General features: G+C 44.1%; 1 protein-coding gene across 1 annotated transcript in view; it reads left to right on the top strand.

Moving 5' to 3' along the window:
* The window catches only part of ABTB3 (ankyrin repeat and BTB domain containing 3), a 282,606-nt gene that overhangs the window by 165,624 nt on the left and 94,207 nt on the right, over positions 1 to 22,775 (top strand). The window contains exon 3 of the mRNA XM_019489444.2: positions 15,738 to 15,942. Coding sequence (XP_019344989.1) covers positions 15,738 to 15,942 — 205 coding nt within the window. The remainder of the gene's footprint in view (positions 1 to 15,737; positions 15,943 to 22,775) is intronic.

Below are 22,775 nucleotides of genomic sequence, written 5' to 3'. Positions count from 1 at the left end.
GATCCATATACAGTTGTATGAGTGTCCAACTTTGGTGCATTCCAAGATGACAAGATGGTTGTCATACGTGTTTGCTAAAAATACAGACATAGCATTCTTCAGGGCTGCAACTGGAAAGTGTCCCCCATCCAGTGGGAGTCGATGACAATTGTGTGCTGATATCTGAAAATAGAATTAGGTACTTCAAGTATATTGACAGTGTTCAGAGAGGCTCATCAAGCAGGGAGTCAAGGCATCTCCCTTTACTTCTCTGTACACATATCACACTGCAGATGTGTTAGTAGGAGTAGTAATTGGCCCAACTTGTGATGTTGGCTACTCTTCAGTAGGTTACCACGTGCACACGCTTATCCCAAGGTAAATGTGAGACAACATGGTAAATGAAGGCAGTGAAAGCATGGAAGGCTACCTCGCATTTACCATAGGATAAGATTGTGCACCTGGACACTTAATACAGAGTAACCAATGAACTGTAAGTTCAGACTTTTGTGTAAATCAGAGAAGCAAGATAATTCACTAATATCCTGAAGGTAACTTGATGAAATGTCCCCTTTTCTCTATTTGAAATAGGATGGATAATTTCTGACTCTGCATGTGATTGTTTCCAGAATTCTAGGGGGAAATTCTCAGGATGACTAGGCAGAACCCTCTTTGTTTTGAAGAAAATCAGAAAACTGGATTTAGGAAGATGGAGGACACACAGAGCCCCTGGCGTTAATTTAGCAGCCCTGCAGTTGTTTGTAAAACAGTGCTTTCCAGATGTGGGGCCCTGTAATGTAAAGAGTGGATTCACAAGCTCCACAGATATTCAGTTATAGTGATCAGGCTCAGACTGGAAGTGAGATCCCAAAGGAACAAGATACAGACCCACCTGTAGACATCACAGAACATGTCGCTGGCATTGGTTTTAAGAGCTTCCCGCATGCCTTATCTCTGCTCACCCTCACTTGTGGGTACCCTGAATGACTTACCTCCCACAAAGAAACAAAATACATCATAATGGTAAGATAATGGGATTCCCACAGAGCCCCTGATATAGGGAGGAATGAATTATCCTGTTAGGGAAGGAAAGGGAGTAATGGGAGTACACATAGAGGTTCTTGCATGGGAGGAAGTGACCCTGCTATAAGTAAGAATAGTTTTATGGAGAGAGAATGACAACACATGCAGCACTCCTGGCGTAGGAAGTAGAAGGTGGGACTCTGCAATGGTAAGGATAGGAGAATGAGGCATACTGAGTCCTTGGCATAGGAGAAAGCCTCTGGGGCCCAAGAAGCCACTGGAATAAGGGAATAATGGAAAGTTTGGGAGGATTGCAGACAGCTCCCAAATAGAAGGAAATGGGAGGATGGCACACAAGGGAATGAGGGAAAGCATGGTGGGTTGCAGGTAGCTCCTGATATGCAGTCAGGTTGATCTACAGATGCTACAAAGTGTATGACTCCCATAAACAGCGTGTGTCTGTGACAGGGAGGGAGCATGTCCATTGCACCACATCAGGTCAGAATACTCCCGCTCGAAAAACCTAACTTATTTGTCCATGGTGAAAGCATAGAGTGATCTTGCATGAAACTGGGAAAGACGTTTAAAATATTTATTGGAGGAGGAAAAATTACTTTAAAGACCATTCTAATTGAGCAAGATTATCCACAGTTTCTTAATACTCATAACTTTCATATGACTTACTCAGTGTAGGTAGTTTTTAAAAATATGCAAATACCAAGAAAAGAGGTCTTCTGGCTCTCACCTTGGCTAGCAGGAATCTGCATGCCTGGCTTGGTGACTTGGGTTCCTTGGTTTCAGTTTTATTCTGGTTGAACAGCCAGAGACAATAGTGGTCAGCAGCATAGGCAGTGATCTCAGAGTACCTAACTGCTGTCATGTGGTTCAGCAGTATCATGGCAAAGGAGAGTTTCAAGAAGGGGTTTGAAGGAGGATAATGAGATAGCTTTGGGGATGTTTATGGGGAGCTCCCCTTGCATGTAAGAGACAATGGGCACATCTACACGTCGCCATAGCAACGTGCTATGTCACTGTATGACTCTCGATGGCAACATAGCAATCACGTGAGCCTACTTGTGATCAGCAGCTATTTCGCCATAGCGGTGCGCTTCCCCATTTTAGTGCACTGCTACGTCAAAGTAGCAGCGAAATCTACCTGTGTGCCCAGTGCACGGCACATTACTAGCAGTTACTGCGCCGTGCTTTCATACTTCCAAAAGGGAGCACCCCATGTGGGAGAAAGTAGGGAAATTCCATTTAACAAGTGGGTAACGGAAACTGTCACAATGGGCTGATCAGAGGTGGGAGCTAGGCCTGTGCGAAGCGGCTAGTGTTTGCTTCAGATTCAGATTTGGCTAGTTCAGGGGACAGTGATTCGGTTTGATGATTCAAATCACTGTCCTGAATCGATTCTACCAAATCTCCGAATTGCCCAGGCCCATTCCCTGCCCGCTCTCCCAGCAATGGCTTCCCCACCCGCCCCAGCTCCTGGGACTTTGAAACAAAAAAAAAAAGCCCCAACTCACGGGGTGCTGTTGGGCAGGAGGGCGATCCCTGCTGCCCCATGCTGCATGTGGGGGGGCTATTGGTCACCGAATTGGGCCACATCTCCTTCAAATCAAATCAGCACCCGAAGCTTCACACATCCCTAGTGGGAGACCAAGGTTATTGTTTGTCTTAGAGATGACAGGCCTTCAGAAGTCCTGGTGACACATGTGGGTGAGTGTAGCACCATTTTGGGCCCAGTATCTTGGGTATGCTTTTGATCAGCAGCTGCTCGTACAAGAATAAATACTGGTTATTCCAGTTAACTCTGCAGTGAGGATATATCTTCATTTCCCATGTGATAGAGGGTCTCAAGCTAGACCTAATGTTTCCCAGTTTAACAACCAGTGGGGTGAAGAACAGAGTCTTCTCACTCAGGTTGGGGGAAAGAGGGTCTCAACTTTGGCATGTGCTTCCTAGTCCATTGTCAGAGGCTAAGTCTGTTGGCTTTTAGGTCCTGCTGTAAGTCCTGCTTGTTTTCCCAGTGCTTTTTGACTTCTGGCAGGCAGGGCTGAGTAGATGGGTGAGTCGATGGGAGAACTTCCTCTGAGGAACTGTTGGGATCTGTGTGAATGTATTATTACTTTGTACTTTGATCCTTGAATTATTGGAGGGTTTTTAATAATAGTTGTACATAGTCCCAGAGCACCAGATGGAACTATATATTTTATTTGCAATATATAAGCAGTTATGTAATTTTTAATTGTACATAGGAACATGGGACTGGAAGGGATTTCCTGTTATTGAATCAAATCCCCTTCATTTACAGGCCACCATTAACTAAAGAAATCTCCCAGATCACCCCTTCACACCCTCATCTATGGCTACAAAGAACAAAATTCTAGACATCAAGAACTCTGTAACATATTATAGCTAAGGTCAGGAGTGATGAGGACTCTGCTAATACCCTGCCACTGTGAACCAGGGAAGTATTTGATACAGGTCCTCGGAAGATCCTAAGATAAGGACTGAGCCCCACACTACAGGGGCAAAAAAAGGCCGGAAAAAAAAAGCCATGATCTGTGCTGATCTGACCTGGGGAAGAATTCCTTCCTTATATCAAATTTGGCAATTGGTGTAACCCAAGCAGAGGAGCAGGACTATATAGCCAGGAACCTTTGGGTTCAAGCGAAAACAGTGACCCACAAAAGATCTTCCCCATGCAATGGAAAGGACAGAGAGAGGCTAAAATAAGGCTTGGCTCTTATTTTTTAGAACCATTGTAGATCATTTTGTGTTGGACCCAAAAACATCAGCACAAATAGTTGTACATTCTCTAAATACTCTCCTACTCTCTGGGGCTTCTGGGCTTCAGGGCTGCTCTAAGTTACCCTGTCTTGGTATTTACTGTCACCTGGGGCTTTCACGTTGGCTAGGAGTTGCTGGAGCAAAAGGTGCCTTTGCCATATCCCTTTGTATTGGGGACTGTCCCCCATGTGCTCCCTAATTCTTGGCAGGAAGATTTGGATGTGGTGGTATAGAGTCCTGCCTTGAAAATTCATTCTGCATTGAGGGAACACTTGATGACTGCTCACCCACCTCCATCCTGGGCAAGTGCCTCCCTGCTGGACACTGCACATGGGAGAGGTGGCATGAGCTCCTGGGGGTTCTGCGTGGCTCAGCTCAGGCAGGCTGGGTATAATGTGGGTAGGGGTTTGGCACTCTCTTTGGCCCACTTGATCCAAAGCCAAGCCCCCACCTGTGTTACTTGCAGCCTGCCTGGGCTGAGCCATGCAGAGCCCCCAGGAACTCATGCCGCCTCTCCCATGGGCAGTGTCCAGCAGGAAGCCTGGATGCTTGCCCAGGACAGAGGTGGGTAGAACAGGGAAAGCCATGCTGGGTGCTGGGGGCAGATGCAGTCTGCCCACTTGCTGTCCTAGGCAGGAGCCCCAGCACGAGCTTCTAAGAGCACCTGAATCTCAAGCAGGCAGTGAGGCATCCCACCCCTACAGGACTGCATTGCCCAGCCGGAAACCCGACCTGAGGGAGAGGTACAGGGGAGCCACTAGCAAAGGCCCTGCCTACGCTATGCTGCCCCCTTCCCCTGCAGGGAGTCATGGGGGGAGAGGCGCCTTTCCCTTTTGCTTTGACAGGAGCCTTCATGCCTCTCGCCCCTCTGCTGACTTAGTTACAAGTCGGTTGGCACACTGACAAGAACTGCTGCTGCTGGAACTGCCACTCCAGATCCAGCGTCTGCACCTTGCATAACAACACCTGCTGCCTCTTCTTTTTGGTGGCACCTAGCCTGCAGTGCAGGGCACTGCAGGCTTGGCTTTGCCTTGCTCAGTCACATAGAAAACAGCGTTAAGGTGCCTTAAGGCATCTACATGTGGGTTACGGCACCCTATCTAGTCTGCTTTATGCAGGTATCAAATTTAGGCACAATTAGCCTAAAATCGCCATTTTTAAGGCACATTAGGGCTAAGTAGGGGCAGTCAAAAAGCCCAAGACTGAATTGATGTAGTCTTTGCAGGCTGGTCTAAACTGCAAAGATCGAATCAATAAGCAAATGACCAGAGATTCACTTTTGATTCAGGAAATGCAGCCACATGCCTCTAATGGCCCAAACCAGAAGCTGGGAGGTGCTAAAGCACATCTCTCTGGCATGTAGCTAACATGGGCTGTGTGTTTGCTTCCTTTTCCTGCTACCCCCGAGGTCTGTGGGATTTGCAGTCCAGAGTCACAGTAGCAGGACTCTGCAGGGTTGCTCATCACTTCCTCTTCCTGCTTCCAGATGCCTCTGGGATTTGTACTCCACAGTTGTAGCCAGAAGTAAGTTTTTAGCAAAGCAGCTCTGTACTCATGGGAAGGGAAGTTTAATTCCCTTCCCTGTGCCCAGACTTCAGCAGGGGTTTTCCTGGGGTGAGCAGTGAGCCAGCCCTTACTGTTCCAGCTAGGGAGCAGAGGGGTGGGGCTAGCCCTGCTCTCTGGAGCAGACAGCACAGCCCAGCCCACAGCTGGATAGCATGCTGGGATGCTGGGGGATTCTGATTTAACTTGCACCAGGAAGGAGTCTGGGAAAGAAGTTTCATAAACTGGTTTGACCTAAATCAGTTAAGTCTGATACTATATTCAACCAGGTTCATCTTAAAACAGTTTCAGCCATTTTGAAACTAGTTTATGTGCACTGAACTTCAATTTTGTTACAAGTTTAAATCGGTTTCTGATCACTGAAACCAATTTGTGTCATTTCTGTCCCTAGCCTAAGGGTGCACATGTGTAGACCTGTGCCCTTAATGCACCTTAAAAATGGCTAATGCATCTTAAACTGCCACATGTAGGTGTGCCCACTGACATAATGTTTTCTTATAGACTTTACTAACAGCCATTTTTAGCTTGATTTGTTTGTTTGTTTTTTTATGAATAGTCAGTAAATTTATGGTTAGTTGTCAGCCCTGTTGCTGCTGTTTCATTACAGCAGCACAAAAGCATAAAGTATGGGTCAGGGTATATCTTCAGATATATACTCTGCAGTGTGGAAAGCTACTAACTTGTTTTGAATCAAGAGATGGCCAGTTTATTTTCCTTTCCAAGGAGGGAAAGTGGTTCCATGCGTGGCCATTTGTCATATCAAGCTGTGTACCTGTGTGTTTGTTGTTGTTAGTAATAGTTATAGTGGTAGTACTGGTATTAATCAGGGTATTAACTGTAAGTAGTTAACATTTTTATTTTAGTGTGGGATATTCTGCAAACATATCTGTGAATCAAATAGGAGCACAACTGAGCTAAGATTGAGCATTTTCAGCCTTGAATAATACTTGATTTTCATTAGCTTAGATTGTTTTTGTATATGTATGTGTAGGATAGCATTTTTTCCAGTCGTGAACAAGGCTTTTCTTTTTTCCCCTCTAAGGATGTTTTCCTGTTTGTTGTCCTTTTGTTTTACTTCATTTCCATCTGGAATGTACACATTTCAGAAACCACAAAACTCTAGGAGAGTTTGCCAAGCTGCTAAGGATGAAAGGAAAGGTCACCACTCAGCTGTAAATGAGAAGGTTTCTGTATATGCCAATGCTGTGTTTCATTTCTGCTCACAGTGACAGCCAAGCAAATGACTGAAGTCAGCATCCCTCTCCTTGTCTTTTAATCTAGTCTTAATCCTTTGCAGCGGACAGGAGTGAGTGGTATAGAACCAGTAAAATAAATTGACTCAAGTCCTTGTAAACAAGAGGTTAAATCCAGACTTGGAAACAAAAGCTAGACTATCCATGTTTGCCTGAAGGGTGGCTGGCTCTCCAGTGTTCTTCTTGACAGCTAGTTGTTGCAAATATTGTGTTCATTTACTGTCAGCACTAAGGCAGCATTTGCCAAGTATTTGATCAGACTTTAAAAGCCCACATCCCACAGTTTTCTCTGACGTTTCCATTTCTTTCTAAACTTTGCTTCTCGTGAGAACTATCCTTGAGCTTATGGATTATCTTTTCTTAATGGTTTTTACATTTTATCCTCTCTGCTCAAAAAGAAATTAAGGCAGATTGTTATGTGACTAGCACATCTATTCAGCTTCAAATAGTAATGGAGAAAAGGGTACTGTCAGGGTTACCAACAAGCTGCCCTAGTGTACTCTTTCGATCCCTTTCAACACAATGAAAGGCCTCATGCACTTATCTACCTTGTGATAGAAATTTGCAGTTGTCCTGCTCTTAGCCCAGGATCTGGGTACAGTACCCAGTCTATGCAAGCCACTTAATTACCATGCAGGTTCAGCCTCTCCTCCCTTCAGGAGCTTGTGACCAGTGATAAAACAAACAATAACTTTCTTAAAATAAGAATTTTTATGTAGCAAATGAAACAGCATTAGAGAAAATGATTTCAAAACAACAATCTTCGTACACGTTAAGAGTCACTTAATCTTAACTATAAGCTGGGCTGATGGATTTCCCTCTTGATCTGTAAGAAAACAACAAATCGAATTCACATTTATTTTGAGATCTAGTACAGTCTCTTTGTTCCTTTCAGAGTGAGCAACTCCTAGACTGTTCCATTCTTTCAGGGAAATGCTTCTTTCTCAATGCTCCAATTACTAAAATGCCACTTACGCAGCTAAAGTTAGCCACACATGCACATGCATCTGAAGGTGGAGTTGGATTTGGGCCTAAGAATGTCATTCCAAGTTGGATAGGGAATCTGTGAAATGCTACTGCTGTTGCTATCAATGAGGCCCAATGCCAGGTTGGCAAGAGATACCCTGAACACAGCATGCACACATGCCCCAGCCATATGCAGACCCATGAGGAGGTGGCAAACAAGTCAGAATAATGAATGACAAAACTAGTATTGTTGAAGTGATTAGTGATGCATCCAGGGAGATCTCCGTGTGTCACCTGATACACAGCCTACTCTTTTACTCAGGGTCACAGCAGGGAAAATAGGTTTGGCATATGGGAAAGGTGGAACAATAAAAAACACTTCCTAGCTGCTACTGCATCCCAAGGACAGCGCTCTGCATCTGCAACCCTGAGAGGACAGGATTTTGGCTGGTGGCTCAGTACAGGTGCAGGCTGTTATGTTTGTTCAAGACATTCACAAATAAATGACTCCAGCCACAAGTGTGGGAAAGAGTGCTGCCAACTGGCAGTCACAGACTATATTGTAAATAAAGTAAAGCTATGCTGCATTTGCATTAACCGATTCAACACAAAGTAACTTAAGATTCACACATGCAGATTCAACACATTCACATACGTCTCACAGACCAATGGCCATACTTCTTCTTTATCTTGTCCTTCCCTCTGACAGCGCTGGGCTCGGCAGCAGGCAGGGAGCCTGTACACCTTTCTTGAGTTCTCAAAGAAGTACACAGCTCTACCTTTGGTCCAGTGAAACTTTTCAGTCTAAACATCAACCCAATTGTCTTGTGACTCTTCATTTTCCTAGCAGTAGCCAACTGCTCACGTTGTTTTACATGGATATAATGGATGTAAGTGGAGGGGAACTCGGGCTGTGAGTCACGTTACAGTGTGCTTCCAGGTGGGTTGCTGGTAATGGGGAATGAAAACGGGACCTCTGGACCCTAGAAGGCAAGCTGTGGTTTGCAGAGTTGGATGGCTTAGTCCGGGCAGCAGAGGTTCATGCTTTAAGTTCCAGCAGTGGTGTGAGGCGACCTGGACCGAACAGTAAATAGAACACCGCTATTTATTTTTTCTTACCTGACCCCTTGCTCTAAACGTAAATCCAAAATGCAACAAGACAGCAGACACAGCATCTAAACACCAGCGAGACAATTGGCTTCTGCTGAGTTTGCATCTTTTGCCCTTCTCTTTACAGTTTAAACAAAAGATCTCCCTTTGAAACTCAAAAAGTGCTCTAGCAATAGATCTTTGACCCTATGTATGTTGTAACTGTGCAGGTCAGGGAAGCAGCCCAAGGACCCATTTTTGGGCTCCGTTTTGTCACCTTTATACTGGTTCAGTCACCATTAGGTGGCTGCAGCACTGCCTGAACTGGCTGTTAGGGAATAGCATCTAGTGTGGGGATGCTGTAAGGACAACATAAGTAGTGCATGCGCACACATGCATGCACACATACACCTACACTGCCCCCCTTCCCTCCCCCTGCCCCCACAGCATAGTGGCATGGTTGGAGTAAAGTCAAAGCAGTTTGTGCTCCAGGCATTCTAAGCTGTGCGGAGCCACCACATTAGAGTAGCCCCAGGAGGCTTCTCTAATTTACACGGGGGCCCACCACACCCTGTGACCAGATCAGAATCCCAAAGGTGCAAAGCATCCCCTGCCTCTGGTGCCCTTCCTCAGGACCTTGTTACACATTACACTTAGGATGTGTTAACTGCACTTAAAATGCCTGCAACTGCGAGTTCAAGCACTAAAACACATGCTAAGTGCCATTGGATTGTAACAAAGTTAGTACTTTTTGCAGGAGGAATAGCTCCAGATGATAACAAGTAACGTGGGTGCGCCTGTGACTTATTCAGATATCATGGGACTGCTCCACACAGACAGTATGAGTGGTCCTCTCCAGCTCTGGTGCAGGAGCAGAGGCTGGGGTTGACAAACTTTGTCAACCATACAGCCAGCTTCAGTTCTGTCTAGATCATAGTAAGCATTACTGCATGACTGGTTAGAACAAGTCCTACTCAGAGTAGTGCAATAAGACCTTAAGAAACTGTGGTTTTGCAGGCCAGTCTTATCATTGTGTCAAGAGATAGGATTTAGCCCACAGAGAGAACTCCCACTGGCAGCAAGAGGTATCTCATGGCCCAATTTGCATCCAGTTTTTGTCTGTTAGTTTGGGAATCATGCTCTTTTTGGACCCTATCATTAGCATGTTTAACTGCTATTAAGGGGAGGTCAAGTGGGAAGAGAATAACTGGTGATAGCTGTGATGAAAAGGATAGGACAGTCGGATCTGACAGCTGAAGTTGGGATGGGTCCAGTGAGGAGGTGCTGGTGTTCACTGAGGTGATGATAATCATGGTACCAAGGTGTGAGAAGATCAAGAGCAATGAGACGTATTGACTCAAGGCAGCAATGGAATTTAATGTATGCAACACTGCAGCATTTCATGTAACTGCACTTATGTCTCTTAGGTATTTTTCTCCATGTAAAGCCCTAGAGCATTATGAATTATAAAAAGGAAGCAACTTCCTTCTCCAAAGTACATCCCTGTTTCTATCTGCCATGGGTTCATCATTTCTATCATTTAATTTTAAAGCATGTTCATCAATTTAAATTTTCCTTTTATACTTCATGGTTTGGAATTTCAACATAGACTCACTGGTATAAATATTTGCGCTTCTCAATCTGGTGCTCTTTCTGTTACTGAGATATAACCATCTCCTTCTCTCCCCACCTCCCACCTTGAACTGCCCCAGCCTGGCATCCCCAGATTTTGTCATGATTTACAATAGATGATACCCAGCTTGCCTTCAGCCCTGGTAGGAGCATTGCTAAATTTAATAGGGCAGGGTCCTGGGAGATGGAGAGAGGAGGGGCTAGGGCATGGGTTGGGGGTGGGGGTGACAAGGGGTGGAGAAGGATTGAGTGCCAGTTCCTGTACCTAATAGACTAAAGGGCTGAGACAGTGAATAATTAGAGCTTCTTCTATGAACAGTCAGGCAAAATCATTTCTGTATGTACATGTGTAAGGGCATTTGAGCAGAGCTGGGCAGTTTCCACCTACAGGCTTGGGGAAAAAAACAGAAAACACTTGCTGTGGTGTATTAATTAATTTTAAGTGTAATTTTAAAAACAATATCATGATTTCATTATAAATTATTTTTGACAGGTGGCACAGGACTTTGGAATACTGAGGGTTGGCCGTACTAAGGACTGCTCAGAAGGGAGTGTCCATGGCAATATCAGGCCCATAGCATGCACCTCTTACATCAATTGTGCTCAACCTTTTAGCCCTGTGGGCAGGATAAGTGGTCCAGGGCTGGTCTGTGGGCTGGATCCCTGGCAGGGTCAGCGCCTGGATTAGGCCCCACACTTCCTCAGCCTCATGTGTCTGCTCTCGTGTGCAAACCATAGTCTGGCCTATCAGGCTTCCCCTAGATCCTGAAATTTAACAGCAGAGGAGTGGCCGCCACTGCTCCCCCCCACTGCCAAATTTTGGCATCTGTGGGGATCCCAGCAGCGTGGATGACAGGCTCTATGGGTTGAATCTGGTCCTCAGGCCAGGGGTTGAGCATCCCTATCTTCCACAATTGAAAGAGGTTTGTAGGAGCAGGGCCATAGTCACAGCTACCATTGAATTCTTCAGGGAACTTCTAGAGGGTGGAAATCAGGAAAGCACCATTTGTTTCTCTTTTTTCTTCCTTTTGCTTTCCCCCCCCCCCCCCTTTTTCCCTTTTTTTCCCGTCGTTTGGCAAGATTTAAAATAGATGGGGGGTTTTTGTGTCAAAGCACATTGAATAACAACAGTAACCTTTGGAAAACCAATACCAGCAAAAAGTGCTTACTCAAGTGCTTTTCAGATAGCTTGTGTGCTCCAGCTTCATTACCTGATATTTAAAATATCCCTGGCACATAGATGGAAGCTGCTGAACTTTCCCTGTCACATCGGATCTTGGGCCTCAAGTCAATGAAGATGTCTCTTAAATATGCAGCATTGCCTGCAACCAGGACCGTCACATCATGTGACATTACATAACCTATTTTATTTTTTAAACTTTAAATTGTGTGTGTATGAGTCTAGACCTCATAATAGGTGGCAAATTGACAGCCCCAGAGAACCTTCTGTTTCACTACATACGGAAAGGGCCAAATGACAACCTTTATTACACTGCAGTATGCCCCTGCATTACGTAAACACAACCACCAGCTCCAAACACTTGGAAGTCACAAGAGAGATCACTAAAATCATGAGATTAACTTGCATCATGAGATTTTTTTAAAGAATAATACATTTGGGAGCTTATTTGCTTTTACGTTTTGGGTCTCTGTATCACTTGGGTCATATAGTTGAGAGTCACTTGAAAATGAGGGTTAGAAACTCTTTTCTGAATGAAAGGTGAGATTCTCACATAATTTCCTGTTGGCAAGAGCTAGGCTTGTGAGTATTGTTAGCCTGATTAAACTTTGAGAACTGGCCACAGGGATAAAATTACTCTAAATTACAAAACTTTAACATAGTTGAATGTAGTTGTGAGGAATGGGAATAGTTGGGACTGATTAATGTGATTTGAATTGGGATGCTCTACAGTTCAGCACAAAAGCCATGGTCACTATCAGGATAGCAAACTCAGTTCTGTACATCTGTGTTCAAACATGGCACAACTTATACAGTAGACAAAGCCATAACCGGAGCACATTTAGGGTTGAAGAATAAATTGTCACTCCACACAGAGCGAGGAACAGACCTCACAGTCTCTGACTCTTGGTCTGGTGCTCATCAATTGGACACCTCTCTTTCACCCAGTAAAAGTATTTTTCACTTATACACTCTCCAGATGGAGAGCTTGGTGCTTTAGCAGCATTGATTAATTAAGTTTCAGGCCGTCTCCGATGGATCAGTGTTATAATAATTATTAATATACCCGATTACTGTTAAAATCTTTTCATGTAAAAAAGGAAAGAACAAACTCTAGGCCAATACTGACTTGCATAAATATGACTGAATAATAAATACAAATCGGCATTAATTGATCATTAAGGAAGTGGTTTTTTTCTTTTTTTTTTAATGGAAGTCGGGACATTTTCAAGTGAAATGGTGAGATCTGGGACCCTGCATTGACTCCAGTGGAACTAGGATGTCTGCAGAATTATGTCAGCAACATTATTAGCTCAGCTGTAGAGTACATAGGTCATTCCTTATATGTCTTTTTTCTCTCTTAGTGTAGAGCTCATTCTATGGTCAAATATTCCATAAAATTATAACCTTTAAAGCACAGATTGTAGAGCACAAATGAATTAATGTTGATAATTGGTCCATGAGCTAAGTTCTTCCTTCATTAACTCACCATCAATCCAATTTAAGATGATGGAGTTACCTCATGTGAAAAGCCCCAGTCTATTAAGTCTAGTCGTGTTCTTAAAGTTGAACACTTGCTCAAGTGTTTTGCTGGTTCGGGGCCCAACTGAAGACAGAACTTACCTCAAGCTTCGCTTTTTCACGATGGTCTTATTTTGACACTTAAGCCTGAGTGCTGCATGTAGCAGTGTTTTGCACATCATCTCTGGTTTCTCTGAAGGGGAGTTAAAAAAGAAATTTGACACTAGTACTGTCTTGATCATAAGTTGGCTTTGAAATGTATGGATGGGAGAGGAGTTGGGGCAGGAGTGAGTTTCTGCCATTACTGTTGTTGCTCTTTGTCTTCGGATGAATTTATGCAAGTCTTGGCAATCAGTCTGTTTCTATTGTGAAGCCAATATTTCTGGCCTTCTGCACATCAGCTCCTTTTGACTTCAGTGGAAACTGTGTGCGCCAGGGCTACAGGATCAGTCCCTATCATGTCAATTTCATGGCAGTAGGAAGAGACAGAAAGGATGTTTAAATAAAAGCTTTGAATCAGAAGAACATTGTAGAGCGCAGCAAAAATTGTATCAAAACCCTGAAATCTTAGACTCAGCAGTTTTCTTCAGACCAGTGGTTTTTTCCTCTTCATGGTTTTAAAACTTTGTTTTTTGGAGGCTTTTTCAGTCAGGCATTTATATCCTCTTGCATATAAATTAGCACAGCAGCAGCGGCATTAGCATTCTCTGCACCAGTCAGGCTGGACGGAGAGGTGGTGTAATGTGACATAATTTAAAAGGTGGGGCTTCCCTGTTTTTGCTGAAAATCTCAGTGGATTCCCTACTGAACATTTTTGAAAAAGAAATTTTCTAACTTGCCTTTATTAGCTAATCATTTTTTCTTTCAAGCTTGCCTTTTTATCACATTTCAGTTAGAATAATTTCTTATCCAAATTTCAGTGTGCACTGGTTTTTCAAGATACCTGCCAAGGTGAAAAGACTGTGGTAATCATTTTTACCATTGGAAAACTGTATTTTTGCCCTGTTATTGTGGGACTCAGGAAGAGCTAAAGGGATTTTACTTAGAGTTTCATTTCAAACAAAATGTGTCCTTTGAAGAGAGACCAATTTTCCCAATTTTTCCTGCCAAAAGAGGAATTCTCAGAATGCTATGAGTATGCCTTAAATATAGCAGCCTCCACACAGCAAGTAATATAAAACATCCCACCTCACAGGGGAGTTATGTTATTTAATTAGTTAATATCTCTACAATTCTGAGAAATATTCCTGCCTACCAATCTGTCAACTAATCTAATCTTATCCGCTGGGTTCATTGATCACTGTCTGCCTATCACAAGTTTATTTCCCTTATCGGCATGTGAAAAAACCTGAGAGCCCCATAGTCAGAGATGACAAGTATCTTTCCAGTGGGCCATATTCAGTTCGGTAGGAGCCTAAGCAGCTATTACACTGGATTCTGTTTTGCTAACATTAGGATTACTTATGAGGCTTAGTCCAAGCTCTTATGTGGAACTTTGGTTAAATATTTCTGGTGAGATTTTAAATATTGCTCTTCAGAGCCTAGGGGCCAACTCTTCTCTCATTTCCACAGATGGAGCTCCCTGTACTTCAGTGGAGGTTACGCCTATGGGATTGAGGGTGGAATTTGGCCTAACACATTGAGTGAAAAGGAAAACAAATACTGTGCACTAGAACGTATCGCTTGCCAGAAGCAACATGTTGGAATGTGTCTGGTTCCCTTGCACAATCCCAAAATAAGCCATGAGATTCAGAAACTGTGGCTTTCCTTCTGGGTGTAACATAAGCTCTGTGTATAATATTATCATTTTTAGTAACAGAGTGTTTAAAGTTGGCAATGACAGCCTTCAGATTGGTAAGTACACCTGTTCCCTGAATCTTCATTATGTGCACTGAATAGGATTCCACATTTCCAGTAACAGAGTGAATGCATAAAAGTGTTTTTGATGGGCTACCATATAGCAGTGAAGTAAGCAGTTAGGAGCAGGGAGACTGGTTGACACAGAACGAAGCAGACAGGTTCTGGTGTTTAAAATATAAAATGCTAGATTATGTTGGAGTCCCGTAGGTTATTTTCTTTTTCTCTCTCTCTCTCTCTATGGGTGTTGTACTGCCCCCTAGTTCTTTAAAGATTATGTGGCATATTTTATAAAAGATGGATTTTCTCTCATCACTCATGTCCATGCAGCATTCTCTGTGCCTTTTAGTTGCCAACTGCTGGTTGACAAGTGGCTGGATTTAAGTGGTGCTGCTGGTATATAATTAATGAAAGCATACCCCTCAACGAAGAGCAAAGGGACTTTAAGGTGCTTTAGTGCCTTTTTTTACAACACTGACCATTGACAGAGCTCCCAACACATGTTTTGGTCCCCTGGGTTTATGACAGCTTCCTAGGACTGCCTACAGCTGCTATGACTCCACTGGGACTTGAGGCCAGTGGAAGATGGCTTATGTTGCACTTGTCAGAAGAATTCTCCCCAGACTCTTGTGGGCTTTTCTGCAGCCCATATGTATCACCCACTGCATGTAAAACTACAGTAACAGATAAAACTAGTTTGGCTGAAATGAAAATGAATAATGAACACGATCTTGTTCTGCCATGTCCTGTTCCTGCCTGATAATGTAAATGAAAAGCGCAAAGAGTTTGCTTGGTGTTTTTGTTTGGAAATGGGAAGATTTCACTTGATTAAGATAGAAGAATGTGACAACAGTAGCCACCATCCAGCTTCTCTTTTCCAGGTGACTTGGTGTCTCGAGCAATGCATCACCTCCAGCCTCTCAATGCAAAGCAGTATGGCAATGGGACTCCTATGCATCACAAGCAGGGGTCGCTCTACTGGGAGCCTGAGGCTCTGTACACTCTCTGCTATTTTATGCATTGTCCACAGATGGAATGGGAAAACCCTAATGTCGAACCTTCAAAAGTCACACTTCAGAATGAAAGGTAAGATCTCATTTGCAGGATTTATTACATTTATAAAGGTATTTTGTTAATAAATCACTGTTGCTGGCTAATTGCTAATTACAGGCTGTACACAATATATTACAGTGCAGTCTGGTTTGGTTAGGATCCCCGTCTTCAAATAAATTTTGTTTGCAATGAAGTGCTCCTTTGCTGACCCAGTATATATCAAAAGTGACACCCAGTGGCTACATATAGCAGATTGGTTCCAGATGTGTGTTTGGTACAGATTTCCTTTTTCTTTTTTGTCATTTGACTCGCCTATGTTTTGGAAAGGAAAATTAGAGGCTCTATTTCTGACCTAACAGGTTTGGGTTTAAATGTGTTTTTCTAAAAATTAATAGGATTCGACAACTGTAATTTGGGAAGTAGAAAATGAATGTAATATTGTGCATAAAGAATAGACTGTGAGACAGCAATGCTGATTGCCCAGGCATGACTCATGTCTACATTTAGGAGTAACCTTGGGGCTTCCACTTACCAGGCTGGCAGGTGATGCGTGATTTTCTGCTTTGGATGCAATCTCTCGTGATAAATAAAGGAACCAAAGGTAGGAAAACAAAGAATGACATGTTAGACACAACACTGCTGAGTTGATACCTAAGACAACAGGGAGAAGGAAGTACTATGTGATATACACTAGATCACTGCACTACACGTGCACACAAAGCAAAACAGTTTTCCAGATAAGGAGTCATACTGCCAAGGAACAAGGAGTTCCTGAGTGGCAGTCCTTTCTGGTGCCCCAAGGCAAGTTGTGTAACGTCCCTGCATCAGTTTCCCCATCTCTAAAATAGGGACGATGCCTACGTACCTCAGTCAGAAGTGTGTTGGGAGGTTTGATTAGTGTTTGTATAGGACTTGAAGGTATGAATTGTTAACAGTTTATGAATGCCTATGAGGTTTGTCACATTCCAAGTTGGTCACATTTTCAAACTGGCCTCCACTCTTTCACCCCAAACTATGGATTAGAAAAATGCTTATGTGCACATGCACTCTAATGGCAACTTGCTCATATAATGACTTGATCTGTATATTTAAAGATGAGGTTTGTATCTTGAAGAGCACATTTGAAAAATGTAATGGTGAAAGATGTACAGTATGGTGTACCTGACTGTTTCAGGCCTTTTATTGGTGTATAGGAAAAACTTGTAAGACGAAATTCTTGTCATACTGAAGCCCACTGGAATTTTGCCCATGGGGTGAAGTAAGGAATAGTAGGTCATTCCTGTCTCTATGAAAAATGTAAACAGGGACCACTGAGAATCAGTTACCCTGAAAGTTCAATGTTGCCAGCTCTCATGGTTTTATTTCAAGCCTTGCAATAGTTTGCAGTGCAATGGAACGAGCTCCCTTAGGAAGCTCTGAAATCCCCTTCACTGGAAGTTCTCACGAAGAGGCTGGGGTGGGCATCCTGTCTGGGGTGGGCTGGGAACAGGGAATCCTATATATGTGTCAGGGCTGGACTACATGATTCTTGAGTTCCCCTCCAGTGCTATGATTTTATGATATTTGGTGCTGTTCTTAACTATTGGTGCCTGAAGTCATGAGATCTCATTTATAAGCGGAGCTTTCTTTTATCCATTTTTTTAAGCTCTCATGATTGCTGAGAAGAGCTGGGAAATATGACCCCTGAGGGATCAGGAGCCAGAAAGGGAATTAAAAGAACCTTAAGTTTATGACTTTTTAAATAACCTTGTGATTTATTAGCCAGTCTTGTGACTGTGGGAAGCCTCATGGAGTTGAACATTTGGGGTTAGCAATCCTGTGTGAAAGGTTATTTCAATGCAAAGTTAGAGGATATCTTTATCCCCATACTGGAACTTTTACCTACATGAGTATTACCATGGAAACCGGTAGGTTTCCATGAATAAGAATGCAGGTTTAGATCCTAGAGTTGGAAGTTTTCTAAAGATCTGTCAATGGAAAGTGACAAAGGACAGAAACCTTTGAAAAGTCTTTTTTTTTTTTTATAATATGGTGTTTTCATCTCTTTTCCCTTTTCAATGATTGCCTGTTATGTATAACTTCTTTTAGCTATTGAAATAGGGATTATATAAAACCAGAGGCAATTCTGGGTTTTTTTAATACTTAGCTTGGCAAATTCTCTATGTTTGGAAAGCCAGTTTAGCAATGGTGGTAATGTGGTTAGGGCCAGAATAAGTACTCTGTGTTATTGCCAGGAGCTTGTGGTTAATTATGGAAGGAACAGATTCCTTCTATTGCCTAATCAAACATGCTTTAGTAGTTAGTAGCTGAAAAGCACAAGTGGAAGTGATACAGGGTAAAACATATGCCCAAATATTTCCACTAAAGTGTGTTGTATTACATCCTCTACTGGCTGGGTATAACCGTTCCGTGCTGCCTCATTGTAGGTATTGGTTAAGCTGACTTCTATTTAGTGCTTTAAAAATCTTTAGTGCTTTGCTTTTCCCACCAAAGAATACCAGTGGTATTCCTTATGCTGTACAAGCACTCTTTATGGGCTGTGACTTATCTCTAGTATTTTCAGTTTTCATTATGGTTTATTAGGTATTTTGGGAAAGTGGGTTTGTTAAAACATGAGTTTTTATATTTAAAATATTTCTAAACCTTGTGCTTTACCTAGAGTTCAGATTCTTTCCTATTTTGTCATGCTGCTGCAGTTATTTCCATGCTGGCAGTAAAACAGAAAGAAATGACTTGCAGACAGATTTTTTTTCCCTTTTCTCTGGTCCCTTTCTATTTCTGGTGCAAAGAAGTCAGAAACTGAATGGATCTGGCCAGAGGAAAATTTCCCTGAAACGGTGAAGTCCTCAACCTACATGAAACCAGCTGCTTCTGGTAGCATGCCCTCTCCTTGCCCTTGCAAAAGTGGCATGCTGTGACTGTTAATAGTTAGGGAGGATATACATCCAGAGTATGCTGTAGTCTAGTTTAACTTCTCTCACATATATGGGTATTGGCATTGAACTTGGCTGAGAATCAGGGAGCTGCCGCTGGCTCCTCAGTGGTTCTTTCCTACTAAAGGAGCTGGACACAACAGAAAATCTTGGCTAGCATCATCATTCTTTTTATTGTTAATACTTACGAGCAACAGCCCTGCTGTGATAGTCAACACACACACGCATGCACGATGGTCCCAGTCCTACAAAGTTTACAGTGTAGGAATGGCAGACTAGGCTTTACCTTTGAATAGCTCTGGCCAGTAGCATTTATGTAGTATTTCTCTGTTGTCATCTACTGTTTGTTCTTCACTGAAAAGGAATATGATATGTTTATCTAGATTTAAGAGGGGTGTGGTATATATTTATCTGCATTTAACAGGCAATGCCATTGCAAGTTTCAGAGTATTTGGAGCTCATCCTTAGGTCCACCTTTCCTTGTAAAAAAAAATATGCAAGGTCAAGAAGTTGTAGAGAAAAGCTGATAGATGTGACCCAGGTGTATCCTAAGAACTCAGAAATCTGGAGATAAATAAGTAAACCCAGATTCATGTGGTCGTTCCCCCCCCCCCCCTAAATTTCATGATTTTTAAGCTAACCCTCTGATTGTGGGAGGGTGACTATTTGAATACTAGAGTTTGGCAGTGCTGGCAAATAAATCATATGATTGGTTTTTGGGAGCAGCATGAGGAACATCATCTTGGTCGTCTGCATTTCACAGGCCTGAGTCTACACAATAAGTTAGGGACCTACCAAAATCATGATTTCGCATTTTTTGCAAAAAAAATGGTGCTCTCTGTGATTTTGGCAGGCTTGCTGCAAAAAACCAAAAACCTAATGGCAAGCAGAGAAAAGAGTAGGAATCCCTGCAGCCTTGGAGCACAGGGAGGGGGAGGGGGTGAGAGGGAGCAAATGAGAGGCTGAGCCTGTGACATAGGCTCAGTACAGGCACCAGTTTGGGGCCAGTCAGGGAAGCAACAGGGTTTCAGCACCATCTTTTAAGCAGCCAGAGGCATGCTGCAGCCTGAGAAGAATTGAGCAGGATGAATAGTGAAAAGAAGTCCTCCAAAAGGGCCAAATAAGTTTAAGCTCTGGACCATATAAAGCAGTATCCTGCAAGCACCTTGCACACAGGTTGAGACAGACTGTTCTGTACTATCTCCACCGTGTCTCTGGATGCATCAAGGAAAACCAGTATTGACTGACATTTAGGGTCCAAGGCACACACGAAGGGAAAGGCTACTGCAGAGGCTGAAGGTCAGAGCAAGAAACAAGTGACTGTGCCCTTGCTCTTTAAAAGGACCACAGAAAACAGCTTGGCAAGGTGAGGGGTAGCATTTTCCCTTGTGGAGGTTTTTGCAGCGGGAAACATCCTACTGGAGAAACTTGATCACTGTAAGTTAAGGGACTACCTGAACCAAAACGTGCCAAATGCTGGCAGTTTTCCATGTGTGGACAAGCTTCACCAAGACTATCTCCCTGCAGTGATTATTTCACATGTACAGTCCACAAAGTCTGGATTGGCAGAATATGAATCCTTCTCCATTGTGGCTGATGAAGCCACCAGCCCTCAAGATAATTATGTGCTGCACATTTTATCTGTACCTGGGAGCTGGGCAGACCAGGACCTACCTGTTTTTCAAACAGAGCTGGTCCACTTCACATCTGTCAATTTTCCTACCATGGCTCAGGCTGTAGTGAAGGCACTTGTAAACTATGGCCTAGAATTTAACATGATCTCAGAATTTCTGCTTGACAATACCATGTATAGGTGTTAGGCTTTCTCTGATGTGTTCCATGTACGTGGGTCCCCATTTGGGAAGAGGCTAGGATGACCACCCATCCCTAATTGTGTGGAACAGTCCTGAAATGGAAGCTCAAGTCCCTGTCCTGGGCTGCATGACTCCAGGACAGTACTTGTCCCTGATTCCCAGTATTGTGCAGAGATCCGGGTTTTCCATTCACCATGGAAAAATGCGGGGAATGATGGGTTTCCCCTTGCAGGCTGCAGAGCTCCAGTCAAAGCCATGGCATCACAAGAACTGTCAATGTGAAATCCAGTGCAGAAGGGACCTGTTCTGGTAATAGCTGCGAAGCTTGAACCAGTACTACAGGTAGAACCTGTCACTGCCACTGCAGTTCAGACAACTGGCTGCCTCCTTTTTTGGTGCCATTTGTATTTTGGACCCCAACCCAGGTATCTTTTCTGAGTTGTGACCCTCAGCTGGTAAAATCAATCCCTGGATGGAGGAAAGAGGATGACCTGGATGGAGGAATGTGCTGCTTATGTGAATTTTGTCAAGGAGTGCCAGATGCCTGTGCCTATGCTTATGTTTTGGGACTCTGTGACCGGTTTCCACACCTGCACTCCCTGGCAAAATGCTGCCTCACCATTCGAGTTTTGGCCTCCAAAGGGCTGTGGGGAGTGGGATGCAGGGAGCTTCAAGTGTGTTTGTGTGTGTGTGTATGTGTGTGTGTGCATGGCCAGGAATACAGCCCCAGGCAGCGGTGGAAAGCAGCTCCCACAGCTGCCTACAAGTAAGTTTGAAGGGGGGTTGCAGATCAAGGCCCCCATGGTGAGGGAGTTAGTGGGGCAGGGGCTCAATCTGTGGGTGCTGCCCAACCAGGGCGATGCATGGGGCCCAGGGCCAGGGCAGGGAGTGAGTCAGTCATGGGCAGCTCGTGCAAGGGGTGTGGGGGGATCGGCACCCTGCCGCTGTGCATACTCCCAGGGAGGAAGGTATGGGGTGGGGCACATGCCTTCTAGATCTGTGTGTGGGGTGGGGGAGATGTGGGCTGCCTGCTATGGGCTTGGGGCTCCCTGGCCTGCTGCCTTACCCCTGGAGCCCCACACTGCCCATGCCACCATGGCAGGGTGGCCCCTGCCCCAGCAGCAGTGGAGCCAGTGGTGCAGAGTTGTGCCCCCTGCTGTTGCTGGGCAGCCAGGGGACACCTCGCCATGGTGATGCAGCTGGTGCAAGGCTCCTGGAAGGAGGACAGCATGGCGGGGAGCCCCAGCCCACCGCAACCAGCCTACATCCGCTCCCATCCCCCACAGCTTCTGCTCAGCTCTGCTCCAGTTGGGGCAGGGGTGGGCATCATTTTAGGGCCCCCCCAGCAAAAATAAAAGTCAGCACCTATGCTGTGGAGTGAAGCTCAATGCAGGTCATGTCACCTGCAATGCGCACATTCTGTCTTTAGTAACTGGCATCTGGCACGCGCAGTTCCCTGATTTGTATAGTCCAGTGTCCTCTTTCAAGAAAGCCTTCAAGCACTGTCCAGGCCCTAAGCTCCAGTACAGGGAGTCCCTTACCAGTCAAAGTGAGGACCTACATGTGACTATGTCACTGCCACCAGTGCCTGTGCTCATTAGGTGGAATTTGTGATTCAATGCAGTCTGTTACCATACCAAACATATGCAGTAATACCAGCAGCTTGTGTGCGAGGAGCTGGAAATCGCACCTAGCACACAGTGCAGACTTAAGCTACTTGATCTCTTGGAACAGGGAGACATTCAAGATCAAGTTAAGATTGTGGTGGAAGTTGCCACCCCGTTCATGGAGCTCCTAACTTTGTTTGAAACTGGGCAGGCTTTGATCCACCATGCACACAGCAAGCTGATGTATTTAATAAGCTGGGTCAAAGACAGGGCATCACAAGAACTGTCAAGCTGTCAACGTGAAAACCAGCGCAGAAGGGACCTGTTCTAGCAATAGCTGTGAAGCTAAACCGGTACTACAGGTACAGTCTGTCTCTGCCACTGCAGTTCAGACAACTGGCTGCCTCCTTTTTTACTGCTGTTTGCATTTTGGATCCCAACCAAGTGCCTTTTCTGAGTTGTGACCTTCAGCTAGTGATAACAATCCCTGGATGGGGGAAAGTGCATGACAA

The sequence above is a fragment of the Alligator mississippiensis genome, chromosome 4, assembly GCF_030867095.1.
Source record: "Alligator mississippiensis isolate rAllMis1 chromosome 4, rAllMis1, whole genome shotgun sequence".
Lineage (NCBI taxonomy): Eukaryota > Metazoa > Chordata > Crocodylia > Alligatoridae > Alligator > Alligator mississippiensis.
Note: the sequence above shows the minus strand (reverse complement) of the source record. Positions and strands in the feature narration are given on the sequence as shown.